The sequence below is a fragment of the Peromyscus californicus genome, unplaced genomic scaffold (genome assembly GCF_007827085.1).
Source record: "Peromyscus californicus insignis strain IS unplaced genomic scaffold, ASM782708v3 Scaffold_4__1_contigs__length_199733344, whole genome shotgun sequence".
NCBI classification, from domain to species: Eukaryota; Metazoa; Chordata; class Mammalia; order Rodentia; family Cricetidae; genus Peromyscus; species Peromyscus californicus.
In genome coordinates this window covers 2,351,379-2,371,062 of record NW_026294562.1, presented here as the reverse complement: position 1 = coordinate 2,371,062, position 19,684 = coordinate 2,351,379, and the positions used below count along the sequence as shown (strand labels likewise).

Genomic DNA, 19,684 nt, shown 5'->3' with positions numbered 1-19,684 from the left:
CCAGGGGCAAAAAGGAAATGAAATGAAAATACCTTTAATATTCGGACATTATGATGCAATGCATTCTATAAATCTACATTTGGGTTTATGTGTTTGAGATGTGTAGAATAATGATTTAAGTAAAGAAAACAATTTGTTTAAATAATATTAACAGCTGGATGTAGTGGCACACCCCTGCAATTCCAGCACTCGGCAGGTGGAGCCAGGAGGATCAGTAGTTCAAGGCTAGCCTGGGCTACTTGATACTGTAAGGACTGGTACTGGCTCAGGATGCCCCAAGAACAAGGTCTCAGCACAAAGGAGAGTTCTTTGTTCCAGAAAGACAAAGGACAGGGAATAAGAGACAAAGACAGGAGTAGAGGACAAGGGAGAGCGGGGAGAGATATTTGTCCCAGAGTGGGAAAAAGGACTGCCTCTGGATAGAGGAGACAGGCATAGCCCGTTGTCAAATGGCGGTTTATAAATGTAAAAAGGGAAAACCAGTGTTAGGATGAGGTGTTTAATTGGGCATGCTAATCAGGTGAGCCCAAAAGGGCTTTTGACTGATGGACTTAAATACTTTGACAGCTGGACCTTGTCAGTCAGCCTCAGGAGGAAGTGGCCAAATACGGGAATAGACCCTGGTGACTAGCTTTAGGAATGTAATCTAGCGGTTTGGGGCAAGGCAAAGGGAATGGGAGAGAAGGGCAAGGCCTGCCAGAGCCATGTTTGCCATGCTCCAGCAGGCTAGAGTCCCTTCACTGATTCTATCTCAAGAAGATAAAAGTAAATTTAAAAATTAAAAACAATTTAACTGTTTAATTCATGTTGTTACCTATTTTTTATAAATAAAATTGCCACAGCCTGTGAGAGGAGAATAATAAGATTAAATCCGTGCCGGGCGGCAGTGGCGCATGCCTTTAATCCCAGCACTCAGGAGGCAGAGCCAGGCGGATCTCTGTGAGTTCCAGGCCAGCCTGGACTACCAAGTGAGTTCCAGGAAAGGCGCAAAGCTACACAGAGAAACCCTGTCTCGGAAAACCAAAAAAAAAAAAAAAAAAAAAGATTAAATCCGTAGCTCATTTTTGGAGAGGTAGTGTTAGGAAAAATTCAATGTGGGGATTTTATACCAGCATTTTAACAAGAGAATAATTTAAAATGTTTCATGAAGTCAAGTTTCTTAATGTTTCAATGGATATAAAAATATAGCAAAAATTATGTATTGTTTTCCCCCTTGAAGTTGATGATAAGATACCACTAATGTTAAACGCTAGATTAGTTCAATTTCCCATCTCCTGAGAGAGGCAGAGAAAACGTGCAACATGTTCTGTCCTTGTCAGTACATCTGTTCCGTGGTGATACCTGCTCACTTTGAAGTCTCCGAGAATGCTTTGCCAGAAGTAGTGGATGCCGAGGAGGCAGAAAGGCACCAGGCAGTGAACGCGGCTCTGCAGTGGGTCAATGAATCCATCACAGAGGAGCTGTGGGGTCTGAACCCCTCCAACCAGGCAGAAGTGGACCACAGGCTCAGGTAACAGCTTCCCACTTCAAAATAGTAACGGCCAGGTAGAACCGCCTGGCTCGCCTCTTTACACGGAGACCTGCCATAAAATGGCCCTGTGGAGCAGGGTTCTTAAATGTGTATCATTCACAACCCTGTTTTACCCAAGGAATTTAAAAATTTGTTGGTGTGTGCATGTGTGCACACATGTGCACATGCACTAAAGGCCAGAGTTCACCACCAGCGATCTCCACCTCGTATTTTGAGACAAGGGATCCCTTACCTGGAACTCACCTATTCAGCTAGATTGGCTGGCCAGTAAGCCCCCTTTGTTTCTGCCTGCCCAGTGCTAAACTGGCAAGCTTGTATCACCATTCCTGGCTTTTTACATGGGTTCTGGAGATTGAGTTTAGGTTCTTCATTCTTGCATGGCCAACACTCACTATGCTATCTCCCCACTCCAAGAAATTTTTATGCATTGATATATAGATCAAACATACTAATATACTAATATTATACAAACACTGTATACAAGCAAAATTTGTATATAAACATACAAATATACTAATAAAAATAAGTTTATTTAAAATGATTCTTTGGTATATAATTTTATGATTCATTAAGGACTAAGGCAAATTTGCACACTAATGAGATGGACGTGTTTATTTACTTTGACATTTACAATTGAATCTCAGCTGAATATTTGATAGTGCAGAACACAGAGCACCTTCAACTTTTTTCAGAGTTGATCGATATTTTTATTTATTCATTTTGTATGTGTGTGCATGAGTATGTGCGTGTGACCATAGCAGCACACTTTTGGGGGTCAGATGACAACTTGCTGGGGTGCGTGCTCTCCTTCCAGGGGTCAAACTTAGGTTGCCAGGCTTGGAGGCAAGTGCTCTTGCCTGCTGAGCCATTTTGCCAGCCCCAGAGTTGATCAATATTTGATTTTATAATAGTCAAATCTGAGTATACGGCTTTGCATAAGTACACAGAATACACAATTCAAATGGCAGAATTATGTTTATAACCATATCAGAAATAGTTGGAAATTCTATCCTAATCCCAAGCTGAAATTCATTTAACCACATTTTTTACTTTTAAAATCTTTTAAAGTTTTATTTATTTTCATTTATATGTATGAATGTCTTGCCTGCATGTATGTATGTGTACCACAAGTATGCCTGGTGCCCAGAGACACCAGAAAAAGTCATTGGATCTCCAGAACTGGAGTCATAGGTGGCTGTGAGCCACTGTATTGGTTCTCAACCTTCCTAATGCTGCCACCCTAATATGAGAATGTTATATATCTATATATTATTCTTAGATACAGAATATAAGAACTAATATAGCTCTTCATGTTGTGGTGACTCCCAACCATAAAATTATTTTTGTTGCTACTTCATAACTATAATTTTGCTACAGTTATGAAGTTATATGTAAATATCTGTGTTTTCTAATGGTCTTAGGCAACCCCAGTGAAAGAATGGCTCCACACCCCCAGAGGGGATTGTGACCCACAGGCTGAGAACCACTGGTGTAGGTGGTAGGAGCTGTACTGGGTCCTCTACAAGAGGACTCTCTTAACTGGCAAGCATCTCCTAGCCCTCTCACTTGACAACCTTTTTATGAAACTCAAGTCAGCAACTGAAGCAGCAATTTTAAAAATCAAACATTCTAACAGTACAACCCAAAGACACACTGCAATAATTACCTGCTGGGGAAGATGATAAATGTTTTCGTTTTACATAATTAAACCATGATGTTTCTGTAAGATCAAGAAGCTTATATATACAACAAAATGCTACAATTTGTAATGTACTGTCGTCTTAAACCTGAGGTGTTTCAGGCTGGTTCGTTGGTGTTGTGTGGCAGTGCAGAGTACACATTTGTGTTCAGACCCAAAGTCACACGATGCAACAAGGGTAAGCTGTACTGCCCCAAACCCCTCAGATTGATTATGTGTTTGACTTGGAATTAATTTTCACTAATAACATGTTCAGAAACCTTTTACTGTTACCAAATAGTTTGCAATCCCCAGTATTTGTTTACATGATCCCTTGGGAAGTTTTGACCCACAGAATAAGAAGCTGGAGTGTAGACTGTAGAATTGGGGAGACAAGCAGTTTCCAAAGCAAGTTAAAGCAGCAGAGGTTCCCTGAAGTCTGACTTTCTCCTGTTACTACGCTCTCCTGTGTAAGGTAGGGCCAGCCAGTCTCTTCTGCTCAAAACTCAGGATAAAGATCAGGTTACAGAGAACTTCCTTTCCCTGTGTTTGAGGTCAACTTTGAGCCCTTCAGACAGTTCCGTGTGGACACGGTGCTGTTGCTTACATTCTGCCTCCAGCCACAACCAAGTCTTAGACATTTAGCCCTTCAGATTTTTTAACTCTTAAAATCAGAGAACCAAGTCGGGCTGAATAAGTGTTGCTCAGTGCCACACCAAGTAATGGGTTAGAATACCTTTCTGTTACGCAGGTGGAAGGCTTCAATGCCCTTAGCCAGGCAAAGGTCAACTGCAGCCTCTTTTCTAAGTTTTACTACTTAACCATGAACAATGCCATGTTGTTTTTTTTTGCCTCAGAGTTGGTTGATGACCTTCATAAAACAAAACAAAAACAAGCAGAAAAACTTTGAATGGCATTTTTTTTTGGCTTCTTGAGTTAAACGAGACCCCTTTACTTCTTTACTTCTGTGTTTTTTTGTTTGTTTGTTTTTGTTATTTTGTTTTTGTTTTTGTTGTTGTTGTTGGTTTTTTTGCCACAGCTTCTACTACTTTATTGCATCCTTTTTTCTGGAGATTTTCCTCCCAAACCTCCTCTCTGGACTGGTTTGTGTGGTTTTTGAAATTAGACAGGCATCTACAAACAGGCATCTTCTTTTGTCCAAACTATGGGCCATGGTGGATAAAGGCAATCTTTTGCATGGCAAGACAATATCAGGGTTGTGGTGGTATTGTGTTCCCCAAAAATATTTTGCACTCTAATAAACTTATCTGAGGTCAGAGAACAGAATAGCCACAATATTAAACATAGAGGAGAGGCAGTGGTAGCACATGCCTTTAATCCTAGCATTCCAGAGGCAGAAATCCATGTGTTCAAGGATACAGCCAGGCATGGTGACACACGCCTTTAATCCCAGGGAGTGATGGCAGAAAGGTTTGTAAGGTGTGGAGACCAGGAACTAGAAGCTTTTAGCTGGTGAAGCTTTCAGGCTTTCGAGCAGCAGTTCAGCTGAGAGCCATTTAGATGAGGACACAGAAGCTTGCAGTCTGAGGAAACAGGATCAGCTGAGGAACTGGTGAGGTAACTGTGGCTTGTTCTGCTTCTCTGATCCTCCAGCATTCACCACAATACCTGGCCTCAGGTTTGATTTTATTAATAAGAACCTTTTAAGATTCGTGCTACACAGGGTGTTTCCTCTGATAAGGGTGCCTTTTATTTCCCCTGTCAAGATGTTCTTAGGTTCTGTTTGCATAGGCTGAAAACAAAACTGTTAGCCATAGGACAACCATGATACAAATTTAAACAGCAAGAACACAAAGTTATGTTAGACAGTCAAACCTTAGAAAGTGATTTTTAATGGTCCTTTTTCAGTTTCTTTCCACCTCTGGGGGTTGGACTCCTCTTCTATGGGTTCCTCAGGTACCTTCTTGAGGTGTGAGCGATGAACCCAGGGAGAAATACCAGTGACTTAACAGCAGTAGGCATCTGGAGAATCACAATGTAAGGTCCTTTCCATCTAGGTTCAAGCCAGTCAGTTTTGAAGCAGCAGACTAATACAGCATCTCCAGGCTGGAACAGTGATCAGGTGGGCAGTACCCAACAGGTTGAGCAGCCTGGACCTGAGGGAGAATCTTATCGAAAGTTAATTGCAATCTTTTTAAGGATTCAGAGATTGGAGTGGGGCAATCTGATAACAGTCCAGCATGTATCTGAAGGATCATGGGAGGTGGTTGCCTGTAGACTACATAATATGGGGTGAAATTTTCTTGGTAGGGGGTACATTAGACCCTGAGAAGGGCATAAGGTAAGAGGTCAGTTACCACCAGTTTCAAGAGTATATTTAGTTAAAACCTCCTTTAAAGCTCTATTCATTCTCTCTATTTTTCCTGAGCTCTGAGGATGATACATACGACATAGTTTCCGATTTATGTTAAGAGCCTTAGAGAGCAATTGAGACAACTTAGCTGTGAAGGCTGGGCCATTGTCAGACACCAGAGATATGGGGAGGCCATTTCCATTATCAATTTTTTAGCTACCACTTGGGCCGTTTCTGTTCAGGATGAAAAGGCCTATACCCAGCCTGTGGTGGTATCAACAAAGACCAGCAGATGTTTGTAACCATACAGTCCTGACTTGACTTCAGTGAAGTCCATTTCCCAAAATTCACCAGGTACTGTCCATTGAATCCATTGGCCTGGGAGAAGCATGCCCTTCTTTGCCTTTACCTGGGCACAGGTCAGGCAGCGGGCTGAAATGACCTGAAGTTTTTCTCGGTGTCCAGGTAGCCAGACGTGAGGGAAGGTGAGTTCTGAGATTTTCTTAGGTGATAAGTGCATGGCATGATGCAAGACAGCCAGTTTTGGCCAGTACCTTTGGCATGCAGATTCTCCCATCAGGCAAGATCCACCTTCTGTTGCGGCTCTCCTGAGCTCCCAAGTTAGAATATGACTCGATCTCTTCTGGATCATACTCAGGAACATCTCCATCGAGGCAGAGTAAGGGCTCAGGGACAACAGGTAGTTCCAGAACAGTCTGGGGTTTGGGTTCCCTGAGAGCAGCCTCTTACCTTGAGTTTGGGGGCTTTTGTCTTTGGGGTGTCCTGGCCAGTGGTCAGTTCAGTTGGCAGCCAGATGGCCTCTAGAAAGTGGACAATTTCATGTTTATTTTTAATAGTCTTTCCTTCTGAGGTGAATAAGACCCTCTGTTTATATATCTGTCCATGAACATGAACTGTGGCAAAAGCATATCAACTGTCTATGTAGATGTTCACCTTTTTTCTTTCAGCCCATCTTAAAGCCTATGTCAGAGCAATCATTTCTGCTCTCTGGGCAGATGTGCCCCTGGGCAAGACTTGTGCCCAAATGACCTCTTTCAGGCCTGTGACCACCGCGGCCCTTGCATGCCCGGTTCCTCATTGAATGAAGCTGCTGCTGCTGGAGTAGCGATCTGCATCTCCGATAGTGAGAGGGGCTTCTGTCAGGCCAGGCCGCGTGCCTTGGATGACATCAGCATCTCTAGGCAGTCATGGATGGGCTCCTCAGGACCATCAGGTGGTGGGATTAACGGCCAATGATTTACCAAAACTCAGTCTGTCCTTACCTAAAAGACGGGCTTGGTACTGGGTCAGACGGGCATCAGACATCCACCGGTGGGTGGCGTCTCTCAGCAGGGCTTCTATGGCATGTGGAGCTGTTACAGTTAGAATCCGTTCCAAAGTGAGTTTGTCAGCCTCTCTTACAAGAATTGCAGTGGCTTCAATGGCTCTCATGCAAGAGGGCCACCCAGAGGCTGCAGGATCCAATCTCTTTGAGATGGAAGCTATTGGCCTTTTCCAGGGACCCAGAGTCTGAGTCAGGACCCCCATGGCAATGGCCTTTCTTTCATGGGTGTAAAGATGGAAGGGCTTGGAGATGTCAGGGAGAGTTAATGTGGGGCCTGTACCAGGGCCTCTTTTAAGTTCTCAAAGGCCTGTACATGTCCCTCAGTCCATTCCAAAGGAATGTCACCCCCCCCCCCCCCCCCCCGCCATAGCGGAGTACAAGGGTTTGGCAATTTCAGCAAACCCAGGTATCCAAAGATGGCAGTGTCCAACAGCTCCTAGAAATTCCCGAACTTGTTTCCTGGTGGTTGGAGTTGGGATTTGCAGTATGGCTGTTATGCGGGCCTGGGACAATGGTCTTTTCCTTCTCTCGGCTCATATTCCAAGTGAGTAACCCACAGTGAGCAAATTTGGGCTTTCATTTCAGAGTCTCTATAACCTAACTGGGCTAGAGTTTCCAAAAGGCCTCTGGTGGCCTTCAAACAGTCCTCCTCATCCAATAATAAACCATCTACATTGAAGCAAGGTTACCTTGGGGTACTTACTATGGAAGGGACGTGAATCCTGGGTGAGTGCTTCATCGAAGACGGTAGGACAGTCCCTTGAACCCTTGAGGCACTCTGGTCCAGGTTAGTTGTCCTGATATCCCAAGTTCAGGGTCAGCCCATTCAAATGTGAAGATGGGCTGACATAATTTTGACAGAGGGATGGAGAAGAATGCATCTTTTAAGTCCAATACAGTGTATACTTTATGCTCTGGTGGTAATAAACTGAGCAAAGTATAGGGATTTGGAACAGTTGGGTAAATGCCTTCTTTCTACCCTTTTGTTCACTTCCCTCAAGTCTCATACTAGTCTAAAGTCTCAAGTTCCAGGCTTTTGGACAGGCAACAAGGGGGTATTTCAGGCTGACTGGCGAGGAATAAGTATGCCTGCTTCAAGGAGGCGCCTGATGTGAATCTCAGTCCCATCCATGGCTTCTGAACTGATGGGTACTGCTTGACCTGAATGGGCACTGCCCCAGATATTAGCTGCACTATGATTGGTGGCACATGGTTTGCCAAGCCAGGAGGATTGTTCTCTGCCCAAACTGTAGGAATTTCCTGGATCAGCATCTTTTTCCATTCCCCTTCCAGGGAATGGGTTGGATTTTGGAGGATAAGCTATTTCTCACTTATTGGGCAGGTTATACTTAAAGCCTTAGCAGGGCCTCCCAGTTGTAACCTAGGAGAGTCTCCTGAGAAGGATATTGTTACCTGGAGCTTGTTCAAGAGGTCCTGCCCAGTAAAGGGTAGGGGCATCCAGGAATAACAATAAAAGAATGAGTCACAGTTCTTTGTGCTAGGTTAACAGTCCAGTTGTCCATTCGTATTCTTTGACATCCCCTGTACTTCCATTGTTTGTTGGTATGGGGTCCCAGGGACTTCTGCAATACTGAATGAGTAGCCCCTGTGTCCACCAGAAATTTTACAGGTTGGCCCCCTATGGTGACAGTTACCATGGGCTCCTGGGGGCCTAGTTGGAAGGAGCCTCACCCTCGCTGGTCCTCTGTATCCAGGCTTGGCTTGGGCTTGAGGGGGACTGCCTGTTTCTGGCATGGACATTCACTTTTCCAATGACCCATTTCTTTGCAGTAGGCACATCGGTCCTTTTGTAAAGGTCTCCTCCTTTTATCATGGCGTGTATGGGCAGAGTTGAAAGTGGCCTAGGTTTGTAGTACAGCCACAGGGGCATGGCTCTCTTCTTTATCAGAAGATCTTCTTGGCTCTTTCTGCCGTCAAATGCCTTCAGGGCTATTTCTAATAGTTCTGACCTGTTCTTTCCTGAACACCCATCCATCTTTTGTATCTTTCTACATATGTCAGGGGCTGGCTGAGTAACAAAGGCCAGGTTAATCGCCTTGAGATTTGCCAAGTCCTCTGAGTCTATTTATAACTGATAGATGTCAGGAGGCACTCCAGGAAAGATGAAAGTGAGTCATCTGGGCCCTGTTTCACATTTGTTACCGTAGATTAGTGGACTTTCTGGTTGCCCATTTCATCCCTTCCAGAAGAACCTGGTGGTGTTCACTGAGTGACCTCCTACCTCTCTCTCTGTCCCATTGGGGTCTCCTTCTTGGCAGAACGTGGCTAATCACCTCTACCCTCTGGCCGTCAGCCACTGAAGCTATTCTGGGGAGTGCTTCAGTTGCTCTTGTGAGAATCTGTTCCCCTTCTTCAGTAGCAAAGAGGGTACAGAGAATCTGCTGACAGTTGTTCCATGTGGGGAGATGATTGAAAAAGATAGAATCAATTAGAGAAATGATGGAGTCATCAGGCTAGTGCTGAAAGGGGAGTTCTGGTTCTTCCAGTTGCAGAGATCTGTGGTGGAGAAAGGGGCACACAGGTAGCAAGTGTCAGGAAATGGCCATAGGGAAACAGGAACTGAAGGAGGAGCCACCCCAGAACCAGAATCGGAGGAGCTGGGAGGACGGTGTGGGGAGGGGAAAAGACAGTGGGAGGTAGGGAAGAGCTAGATGGTGGAGTGGGTCAGGTGCAGATGGAGGCAGAGTGAGGCCTTGGTGGTGGGGACTGGGGTGGCAGAGGTGGAGGTTGAAGTGAGGAGAGAAGAGGGTGAAGATGGTTATTCAGAAGGAGGAGGGTTCTTCCTCCTTTGAGTCCTGAGAGTCCTGAGAACAGTCTTTAGAGGGGGCTCATTGGTCTCTGCTACAGGCCTTTGAAGGGTCCATCTGCCGACAACCAGAGCTTATCAGGGGGTGGTTTGGAAATTGCTTCAGCCCAAGGCAAGATGTACCCAGTCTGATCTGGGTGGCCAGGCTTACTGAGGGTGACATTAACCTCTGCCCAGGCCGTCTGAGAATCAAAAGTACCCTGGGAGGGCCAGTCAACCCCGAATGTGGGCCATTCAGTGTCACAGAACATTGGAGGAGACATTTGTTGATAGGATAATCATAACCCTCCTTAACTATAGCAAGGTCAAGTTTTCTTTTATCAGAAGTCTTTAGGACACAGAGGGCTGTAGGCTTGCTAGTCTCGTTCCCCACACTGTCCGATAGTTCAGTCACCCCAAGTCCAAAATAAACCAATTAACACGGAAAGTACAAGAGGCAGAAAGAGGACAGTAAAAATGAAGCCAGAGACAAGACCAGACCTACAAATACCAGACCAAGAACCTCAGGTGGGTGGTGCAACATCTCGCTTTTTGCCCTGAACAGGAGAATATTGGGGTCCCATCTAACCCTCTCCTCATCCCAGATAGGGACCCACAAAACAGAACCAGACCATGATGCACCAGGAGGCCGCCGTGGATGCTAGCTGCCTTTCTCAGCACGAAGGTCAACCTGATAGTTGGTGAACTGAAGGCGGCCTTGGAGCCTTGGAACATCTCAAGACACATGCCTGCTGAGGCAGCCCCCCAGGCCCTGGAGTTCCAGAGCCAAGGTCCAGGTTTAGAATTTGGGTGGGTGGTCTGAATCTCACTGGGGCCTCCAGAAAATGTTAATCCCAAAGGCAAGAATAAGACCACTCTTACAATTTAAACCCAAATTTTAGGCAAGCTTGAATTTTTCTTGGGGTGCATGTTAATATTCTGACCCACCCCTTGGTGCTGCCCTGTGTGTGGTGGTATTGTGTTCCCCAAAATATTGTACACCCTAGTAAACTTATCTGGGGTCAGAGAACAGAACAGCCACTAGACATACATAGAGGCCAGAAAATGGTGGCGCACACAAACCTTTAATCCTAGCATTCCAGAGGCAGAGATCCATCTGGATCTCTGTGAGTTCAAGGCCATACTGGAAACAGCCAGGCATGGTGACACACGCCTTTAATCCCAGGAAGTGATGGCAGAAAGCAGAAAGGTATATAAGGCGTGAGGACCAGGAACTAGAAGCATTTTGGCCAGTTAAGCTTTCAGGCTTTTGAGCAGCACAGTTGAGCTGAGATTCATTCTGGATGAGGACTCAGAGGCTTTCAGTCTGAGGAAACAGGATCAGCTGAGGAACTGGCCAAGTGAGGTGGCTGTGGCTTGTTCTGTTTCTCTGATCTTCCAACGTTCACCCCAATACCTGGCCTCAGGTTTGATTTTATTAATAAGACCTTCTAAGATTCGTGCTACACCTGTGTCCTGACATAAAAGCCTCATTTTAAGGAAAAACTCCCCTTCCTCTCTCTCTTCTGCTTTTCCTGCTGTGAGGTGTGCACCCCCAGCCCCCCATCTATCTCTTCCTCTCTCTCCTTTCTGTCTTTCTGTTTCTTTATATTATAATAAATTCATGTCCGAACAGATGTGGCGCCTGGGTTGTGAATGAATGTCCACCACCACCACCACAGGTGCCACCACAGGTGCCACCACAGGTGCCACCATGCCCGCATTGTGTGTCCCGCTCGTGCACACACACATGCATACACATCTGTGCACACACACACACACACACACACACACACACACACACACACACACACACCTGTGCACGCACGCACACACACACACACACACACACACACACCTGTGCACACACACACTTAAAAATAAGTCTCTTGGTACGGGGAAAAGGAAAAGACATCTTCACAGCACTGTTTTCACTAAGGATTCTTAAATGGTTTAGTTCCTAATGTCATTTATGTAAAAAGAAAATCCAGTAACCCTTAATCAAATTATGTCTTCCAATTTTATTTTGAGAGTATAAAAAGAGCTCAAATAATTTAAATGGTAAGAATTTGATTCTTGAAAAATGGCTTTAACACCATCATTACTTTTATTAATCTTGGAAACTAAAGCTAATTTGTTCTTCATTAGCTTAAAAAATCATATTATTGAAACATCAGGGTCAGCTCTAAAAATGACATCTCATTGTAAAGTCTTATAATTCCTGCCATTCAGAATATTCTTTGAAAATAAAGTACAAGAAGATAAAGAGAGAAAAGAACTGGAAAGGAACTCTGAGGAGCCAGTGCATGCACCTCCACCTGTAATTCCTCCACCACCTCCTCCACCCCCCACCAAAAAGAAAGGACAGAAGCAAGGTGAGTGAGTGGCTTGTCATCTTCCAGCACCTTTAGTTGCGAAGGTACCAGGAAGAGAGGCCGGACTTTGGTGCTGGCAGTGCCCAACCAGGTGCCATCCACCTCCCTTGAAACTGCTGTGCTGGGTGGATAAGGTTTTATCACATTTTACCTTCCGTTTTTGTTTGAGAACCAAAATGACTGTGCTCTTATTCATAGGTGAGCACTTACTGAATAAAATGCCTTAAACAGTGGCAGTGGGTGAGTGGGGAGCATGGAGGGAAGGAATTTGCATCTCCCCGAAAGTTTCCAAGAGGGAGTCAAAAAGCCATCCCATTATAAAGCGTCTGCTTTGATAGAGGCAAGTTCTGTGATCTAATTGCATATCTGCGAGACATGAGAATCAAGAGGGGAAAAGATCACATCCACAGTTGTCCAGTTAAAGCAAGATGTATTTTGGGGTGCACCTGGGACTAGCTGGCTGTCTCACCCTAAGCTGAGATTTGAGAGAGCAGCCCCTGCTGGCCTCTTGAGGTTCTTTTAAGGAGATATAAAATGTTCACAGGGGCAAGGGTTGGCTGTTACACGTTGTTAAAAAAATACAGTGAAAGGGATGGAACAAGGGTCAGGATATACATCATGTGAATGGGGTTGCAAATTTAGTGTAGTTGAAAAACATGTTTTGCAGTTTACAACAGGGCCTTATTGTCAATTACAAATAGAAACCTTAACTTGCAAGGACTTAACACAGGACAAACAGGAACTTATTCTTAACGGTCTTAGCTGCAAACAAAAACCTTAACCTTCAAGGTGTATTGTTCTGTTTTGGTCTCACATATCAATTAGCATTTGTTTTCTAAAGCTTTGCATCAATCTGATCTCTGCCCACACTTCCAACAGCGGCCCCTCCAGTGTGTGAGCACTAGAGCTGCCCCTGGTATCATATCTTTATGTCTCCTAACGACTCATGCCATGTTTCCTTCAACTTGCCATGACTGCCAGTTGCTAACATGACCCCAGGCACATCTGGACGCCCAGTTGAAAAATGGGTTTCATTAAATAAGAAAACACTAGCCTGATGGTGGTGGCCTACGCCTTTAATCCCAGTACTCAGGAGGCAAAGGCAGGGTGATCTCTGTGAGTCTGAGGCCAGCCTGGTCTAAAGAGCGAGATCCAGGACAGCCAGGGTTACACAGAGAAACCCTGTCTTGGAAAATATAATAATAATAAGAAGAAGAAGAATAAGAAGACACTAGACTAGGAAGGAACTGAGATGAAAAACGAAAGCCTTTATTTTATTGTGTTAGACCTCTTTTCCCAGAGGGTGTGGACACTGCCAAGCTACAGATGGGAGGGATCCACCAATGAGCTTCACTTAGCAGATGCTTTTGACTCAGAACTAAGAGCTTAAGGAGAGAGGAACGACAGATGGAGACGGATTTGCTCTGCACTAACCAGGTGCAGGGTGCTTAGTGTCTTCTCTCCACTGAGGACCCAAGGTAGCTGTGGGGAAGAACAGGAGACTGGAGGCTGAGAACGGGCAGAGTGAAGAGGGGTGAGGATTCTGGGTAGACTGTTGGGCGTGGGGCTTTACTAGAGATGGTGGCCAAACACAGAACAAAGCATGGCTTTGAGTGTAGAGAAAAGGACGGCAATTAGGCCCATGAAGAGGTACTCAATGTTAGGTCGTGGAAACCACGGTGACACAGAAGAGCACTGGAATTCAAAGACTCTAAAGTCTGCATCTACTTCCTATAACATGTCATATTGTTCTAACTTCACCACAGTAGCTGCACCTTAATCTACTGCTATTTCAGCCAGCAATTGCAACTCTGCAGTTACCTGCCAGCCACTTGGGCCAAAACCTGGTGAGAATTCTGTTCGCAAGGCACCGGCTCTGTGACTGCCACTAATGGTAGCTTTAACTAAATCTCTGTCGTTCTATTTATAAATAAGAGTCGAGATTCAAAGTCTGGGGTGAAAACCCACTAGTTCAGAGAGGCTGAGTAGCAACTAGCTGATCTCCTTTCCTTGCTGATGTCTCCCTAAGAGTGTGTCCTAAGCCGCACCACTCCAGATCCCTCCCTCCTCATTCTGGTGCGTCTCTTCCAGATGCTCTCTGATGCTCTGTGATTACTTCCTGTCAACTAGTTGCTAACTCAGCCCCCAGACCCAAGGTTAATTTTATTTAATTAACACAAATGTAAACTCGAGGTTCACAGGGTGGTCAATATCCCCCCAAAATATTGGGCAATAAATATGCTGTGGTCTCTCAACAACAACAAATCCCAGTTTACTTACATGAAAATGTGGGAGTAGCAGTGTCTACCACTTACGATTGTGGACCAAGTTCATGGTGAGTGACCTAAAAATCGTTAGGCAGAATCCATGGCCGAGGATGATTGAGTACTGCTAAGTGAGCAAATCTGAAAATCCTTGGGAACCAAGGAGAATTCTAGCCTTGTCTCTCTCCCTTTCGTCTGTGCTGTGTCTTCTGTGAGAGCAGCATTAAATGAAAATGTGGTTTTATTATGGTGAGATTTCTAGAAACGAATCCTTTCTCTGTGCTTTCCTCTCCAGGACGGAGGGACACTCTTTTGGAAAAACCTATTATACCCCCAGAACCCCCTGAACCAGTCCTCCATGGCAGCATGGCCATAGGAGCTACGTCACTAGCTGTTGCTAAAGCCAGTGCCAGACTGACCGGTATTCCTCTGTACATGAACATGGCGTCACTAAAGCACGGCCAGGTGAGTGGACGCTGCATCCCATCACTGCATGGAGCCTGGAATGTGGCAGAGCCAGAGAACTGCTGTTCTCACTGTCCCTTGCTTTCCTGACATTTCAGGAGCAGCCGTCGATGCTCACTATGCCTTTGCTGATGGGATCTGTACTCAGCTGTGGGAAGTCATCACCTGGGAAGCTAAATTTAATGAAAGAAGTGATTTGTATACCCCATCCTGGATTAACAACCAAACAAGTACCTGATATCAGCTAAGACAGTTTTCCTACCCCACCCCCGCCCCCCCTAGCCTCCATCACTGGTGAATTTTAGTGTAGACCAAAGGGACGTGAATTAAATGTATGAAACGATATTTTCTGAAGGAAACAGACCCACTTACAGGTCTGGTTTGGTACAGCCTTGGCTGCAGGTGCTGACTCGCAGGAGCAAGGTCTTGTGGAAGCTATCATCTGAGAGTACGGAGAACACCTTTACTCGTTGGCTGTAACAGAAGCCTGTGCTTCCCAGCAATCCATGGGGTGTTCCGTGCTTATTTGTGAGATGAGCACATCCTGAGTCAGAGCTGCACTTCTCAGGGTTGTGCTGGTGATGTCTACGTTGCCCTTTAGTGCCCTGAGGGTCATTATGCTCCAAGTCCTCTACCAGTTAGGCGTTAGAAATAACTACCTAAGGTTCATGCTATGGTGAATGCTTTCAAAAAAAAAAAAGCCGAGGAAGTCCCCCCACTCCTCCTGCAGTGAGTGCAGTTTTCCTAAGTTTGTGAAAATAAGCTTCATAAAAGTTTCACTTGCTTTCTCTGTAAAAAAGGATCCCTTTTAAACAAAATTATCATTACCTCACAGTTTACATTTCCAGGTAACTAGAGTTTACCTGTGCACTCCCGCTGTCAGGTTATCTGTCAGGTCATATTCAGACCCTGTTGCCAGGACCCCTCTCAGTCACTGTCACCGCGCTCTTCGGGCCCCAGAGCGCTCTGCACGTCGCCCTTCATCTTCATGTGCAGACGCCCTCACCATCGGACCATACCTGCTTCTCTTCCTCCTTGTAAAGGTGTACTTATTTTATGTGTATGGGTGTTTTGCCTGCATGTCTGTCTGTGCACCCTGTCTGTACAGTGCCTGAAGAGGCCATAAGAGGGTGCTGGATTCTCTGCAAGGGGAATTACAGGCAGTTGTTAGCTGTCCTGTGGATGCTGGGAACTGAGCCCGTGTCCCCGGCAAAAAACGAGTGCTTTTCCAGATAAGCCATCTCTCCAGCCCTAGTGCTCTACTTCTTAGGTGACAGGGGATTCAAACTAATTTAGCCAGGCTTCCTTGGTGCCCTGTGACATGTATTGTGACGTTGTCCAGCTTGGCCAAGAGGCTATGATAAAGAATAGTTAGTCGGTTTTCACAATGAAGATACCAAGGCAGAGAGCCTGTCGCTCACACTCAAGCCAGTGGGGGTCAGAGATGAACATTTGCTCTTCTCATTGTGTAGGCCACACCATCCACTAACTGGCAGTCCTCAGTAGGGGGTCCATGAACAGTCTCAGTAAACACTGGCCGTCAGGCTATGAGTCTTATGTTTAAAATCTGCAGACTGAAGTTGTACACCATGGCTGTTCTGCTTACAGGGTATAGATTTGCTTCTGGAAATTCAGAAACAAGTTAACAGAGTGATGGAGACGGTATGTAAAGGGAGCTTGTGGTAATTACTGACACTCAAATCCAGTTTGTACTTCATTTTGGGATTAAATCACTGTTGCTCTTGTTGCTCTGGAGAATGCATTTGTTTGCTTCGGGTTTCCCATCCAAACCAAGTTGTCCTAGCCTCACTTCTGTGTGCCGCAATAAACACCATGACCAAAAAAGCAACCTGGGAGGAAAGGGTTATTTGGCTTCCACTTCCGGGTACCAGTCTACCATTGAGGAATGTCAGGGCAGGAACCTGGAACAGAAAATATGGAGGGACCTTGCTTACTGGCTTGCTTCCTCCGGCTTGTTCAGCTACCTTTCTTTCTGTCGTGGTTTGCATGGTCTGTACATTTCATCACTTTAAAATCGCTAACATTATCTTGGGTCCATCTTGGAACCAGCACTTCCGGGTCTGTTTAATTATAAAGGGGGTGGGGGCGCAGGTCACTGTACAAATCCAGCCAGGATGGCCATGATGGAGTGGGAAGGGGAGGAGGCGCACCTCTAGGGGAGGACTAGGAAAAAGGGAGCTCCCAGGTATGAGGGGCTGATTGTCCTAATGGGAGGGGTGTAAAAGGCATGTTAGAAAAGGGGGTTTAGGGGAGCAGCCTACGGATGGCACCACACACTGTCAGCTGGGCTCTCCTGTATCAATTAACAATTAAGAAAAGCCTTACAGCCAGCCTGTGCTGGTGCACACCCTTAATCCCAGCACTTGGGAGGCGAGGAGGCAGGCAGAACTCTGAGTTCAGGCGAGTTCCAGGACAGCCAGGGTTGTTATACAGAGAAACCCTGTCTCAAAAAACCAAAAAAAAGAGGAAGAAAAAAAAAGAAAAGGAAAGAAAGAAAGAAAGAAAGAAAGAGAGAGAGAAAGAAGGAAAGAAAGAAAGAAAGAAAGAAAGAAAGAAAGAAAGAAAGAGAAGAAAGAAGAAATGACAAAAGAAAATGAAAAAGCCTCACAGACGTGGCCACAGGCCAGGTCTGACCTAGACGGTCCCTCCTAGGTGACTCTGGGTTTGTGTCAAGTTGGCAGGTGAAGCTACCTATGATCCAAGTGCATACATTGTTCATTGGCAGTGGATCTATCTTCCAGGGTATTGGACAATCCATTTTAGTCCCCCGAGAAACTGGCTCTTTACTAAGATCATCACTTAGGATTTATAAAGTATTTCATGACCTTTGGCTCTCTCCAAAAATCAAATACACCTTGATTTTATTCTGAAAATATTGAGCCTGTGAAAGCAAATCCCACATTGGCAGGTAGTAGTTCTGAGGTCAGGAGAGGATTTGCTATGCTCCTGCCCAGAAGGAGTGTGTGCACACACCAGGAGTTCCTAATGTGACCTGCATATGCTTTGAGGACCAATGTGCAGTGGGGTAAGGGCAGAAGAGGATGAACTAAAGGCAGACTTGAGGTTGAGGGACTTGAAGAACATTTCTGGAATGATCTCTGTGTCTGTGTAGCCAACTTCGTATGCATGAGATTCATGGTATAGAAGACCACTCCCCTAAGAATAGCCAGCCTCAGGGCCAACAGCTCTGCTTGCTGCCACAGGGATGTCTGAAAATACCAAGTGATACATTTTTCTTCATTTTCTCATCCCATAGCCCCCACCTCCAAAACCAGAGACCAAAAAAGGGCATGATGCAGGCAAAAGAGGTCAGGTAAGCATGTGTTCTCCACCCCCTTTGGGCACTGCATGTGCCCTGCTCCCTCCCCCACCCCACCCCCTCTTAGTGCTTTTCTTCCAAGACCAGGACTAAGTCAAAGAAATGGAGACTTTATTCCAAGAGTGCTAATGTAGACTTGGCGCCTCAGTCTTCCTCTTCCTGGCTGCAAGTTTCCTGGAGAGATCATCCGCTACTGAAATCTTTTTTTTTTTTTCTTTCCCCTTTTTTTTGTTTTGTTTTGTTTTGTCTTTTGAGACAGGGGTTTTCTCTGTGTAGCCCTGGCTGTCCTGGAACTCACTCTGTAGACCAGGCTGGTCTCAAACTCAGAGATCCTCCTGCCTCCGCCTCCTGGGTACTGAGATAAAAGGAGTGCACCATCAACGCCTGGCATTAACTGAAATCTTAGGATGGAGAGGTATTCTTTATGACTACTGGGACTGAACTGAATCCTGTCTCTATAAAGAACAGAGTGGCATAGGATAGCCTAGAAACTCATAGCGTCACTAACAGAGGGAGAAAGAAAAAAGGCAGTGTTCACACTCACGGAGGTCAGAGCAACTCAGATGAGCTGGTACTGGTACTAAACAAACAAACAAACAACAGCTAACCGTGATACTCACCTAGAAGAAACCTGAACGTAAGAAAGTGTTTTTGGAAGAGGAGGACTAACCAAGGTAGAGATCCATGGATAATTTCCAAGGGATAGCCTGGTGATTGGTGGCTCAGGTTAGCCCAGTGAACAAGGGCAGAGTTGGTCAGGTAGAATAGTTAGGAAGAAAGAAAAGCAGATGGTGTTGGGGATTAAAGACTCAGACCAGGGCTGGGCGGGGAGGGTCAGAAGTAGACGCCATCAAAACATGGAAGGAAGAGGTCTCTGGAGGACCCATGTCTGTCGCAGGGCGCTCCAAGAACCTTCACACACTATGGTGACCTGAATCGTTCTCCTTTGATCTTGCAGCAGCCAATCACTGGCAAGATGTCTCACCTTGGCTGTCTAACGGTTAACTATGACACCTTAGAGCAGCCACTGCTTCTGATTCAGGGGATCTGCTCGAACCTGGGGATAGAGCTGGGAATGAGCCTGCACCTGGGCCATCAACTGCGCTGCGCACGAGTTGATGGACTATGTGAGTTTCCAGAGCGGCCTCCCTGTTTGCAGGACATGATTTTTAAACTAGAACTTACCTGAATATTTTTTGAACAGATGCTATTATAAATGCATAAATAAAAACGGAGTTGAGAAAGCCAAATTAGGTAATGACTAGAAAATAATGCACTATTAATTTTTAAAAGTAACATGAAATATCATGATCATATATAGAAATCTTGCAATTAAAATGGACACATAAAATGAAGGCTTTAAAAATTGAAAAACATATTAAAATCCCTTCATTTTTGGACTTCTTAGGAACCTATTTAATAGCATGATTTATAGTATAATCCTGAAAGCTGTTGGGAAATAATTTAACAGTCTGGTATGTTTTGTGAGTATAAATCATTTGGTTGGTAAATGCTGAATCTGTCAAGCATGAAAGAGCATGAAATCGAACCCTGCTTTCACACATG

General features: G+C 45.2%; 1 protein-coding gene across 1 annotated transcript in view; it reads left to right on the top strand.

Moving 5' to 3' along the window:
- Eno4 (enolase 4) overlaps positions 1 to 19,684 on the top strand; it is a 48,075-nt gene that overhangs the window by 2,455 nt on the left and 25,936 nt on the right. The window contains exons 3-8 of the mRNA XM_052712931.1: positions 1,320 to 1,510; positions 11,907 to 12,049; positions 14,609 to 14,778; positions 14,877 to 15,008; positions 16,387 to 16,440; positions 18,056 to 18,112. Coding sequence (XP_052568891.1) covers positions 1,320 to 1,510; positions 11,907 to 12,049; positions 14,609 to 14,778; positions 14,877 to 15,008; positions 16,387 to 16,440; positions 18,056 to 18,112 — 747 coding nt within the window. The remainder of the gene's footprint in view (positions 1 to 1,319; positions 1,511 to 11,906; positions 12,050 to 14,608; positions 14,779 to 14,876; positions 15,009 to 16,386; positions 16,441 to 18,055; positions 18,113 to 19,684) is intronic.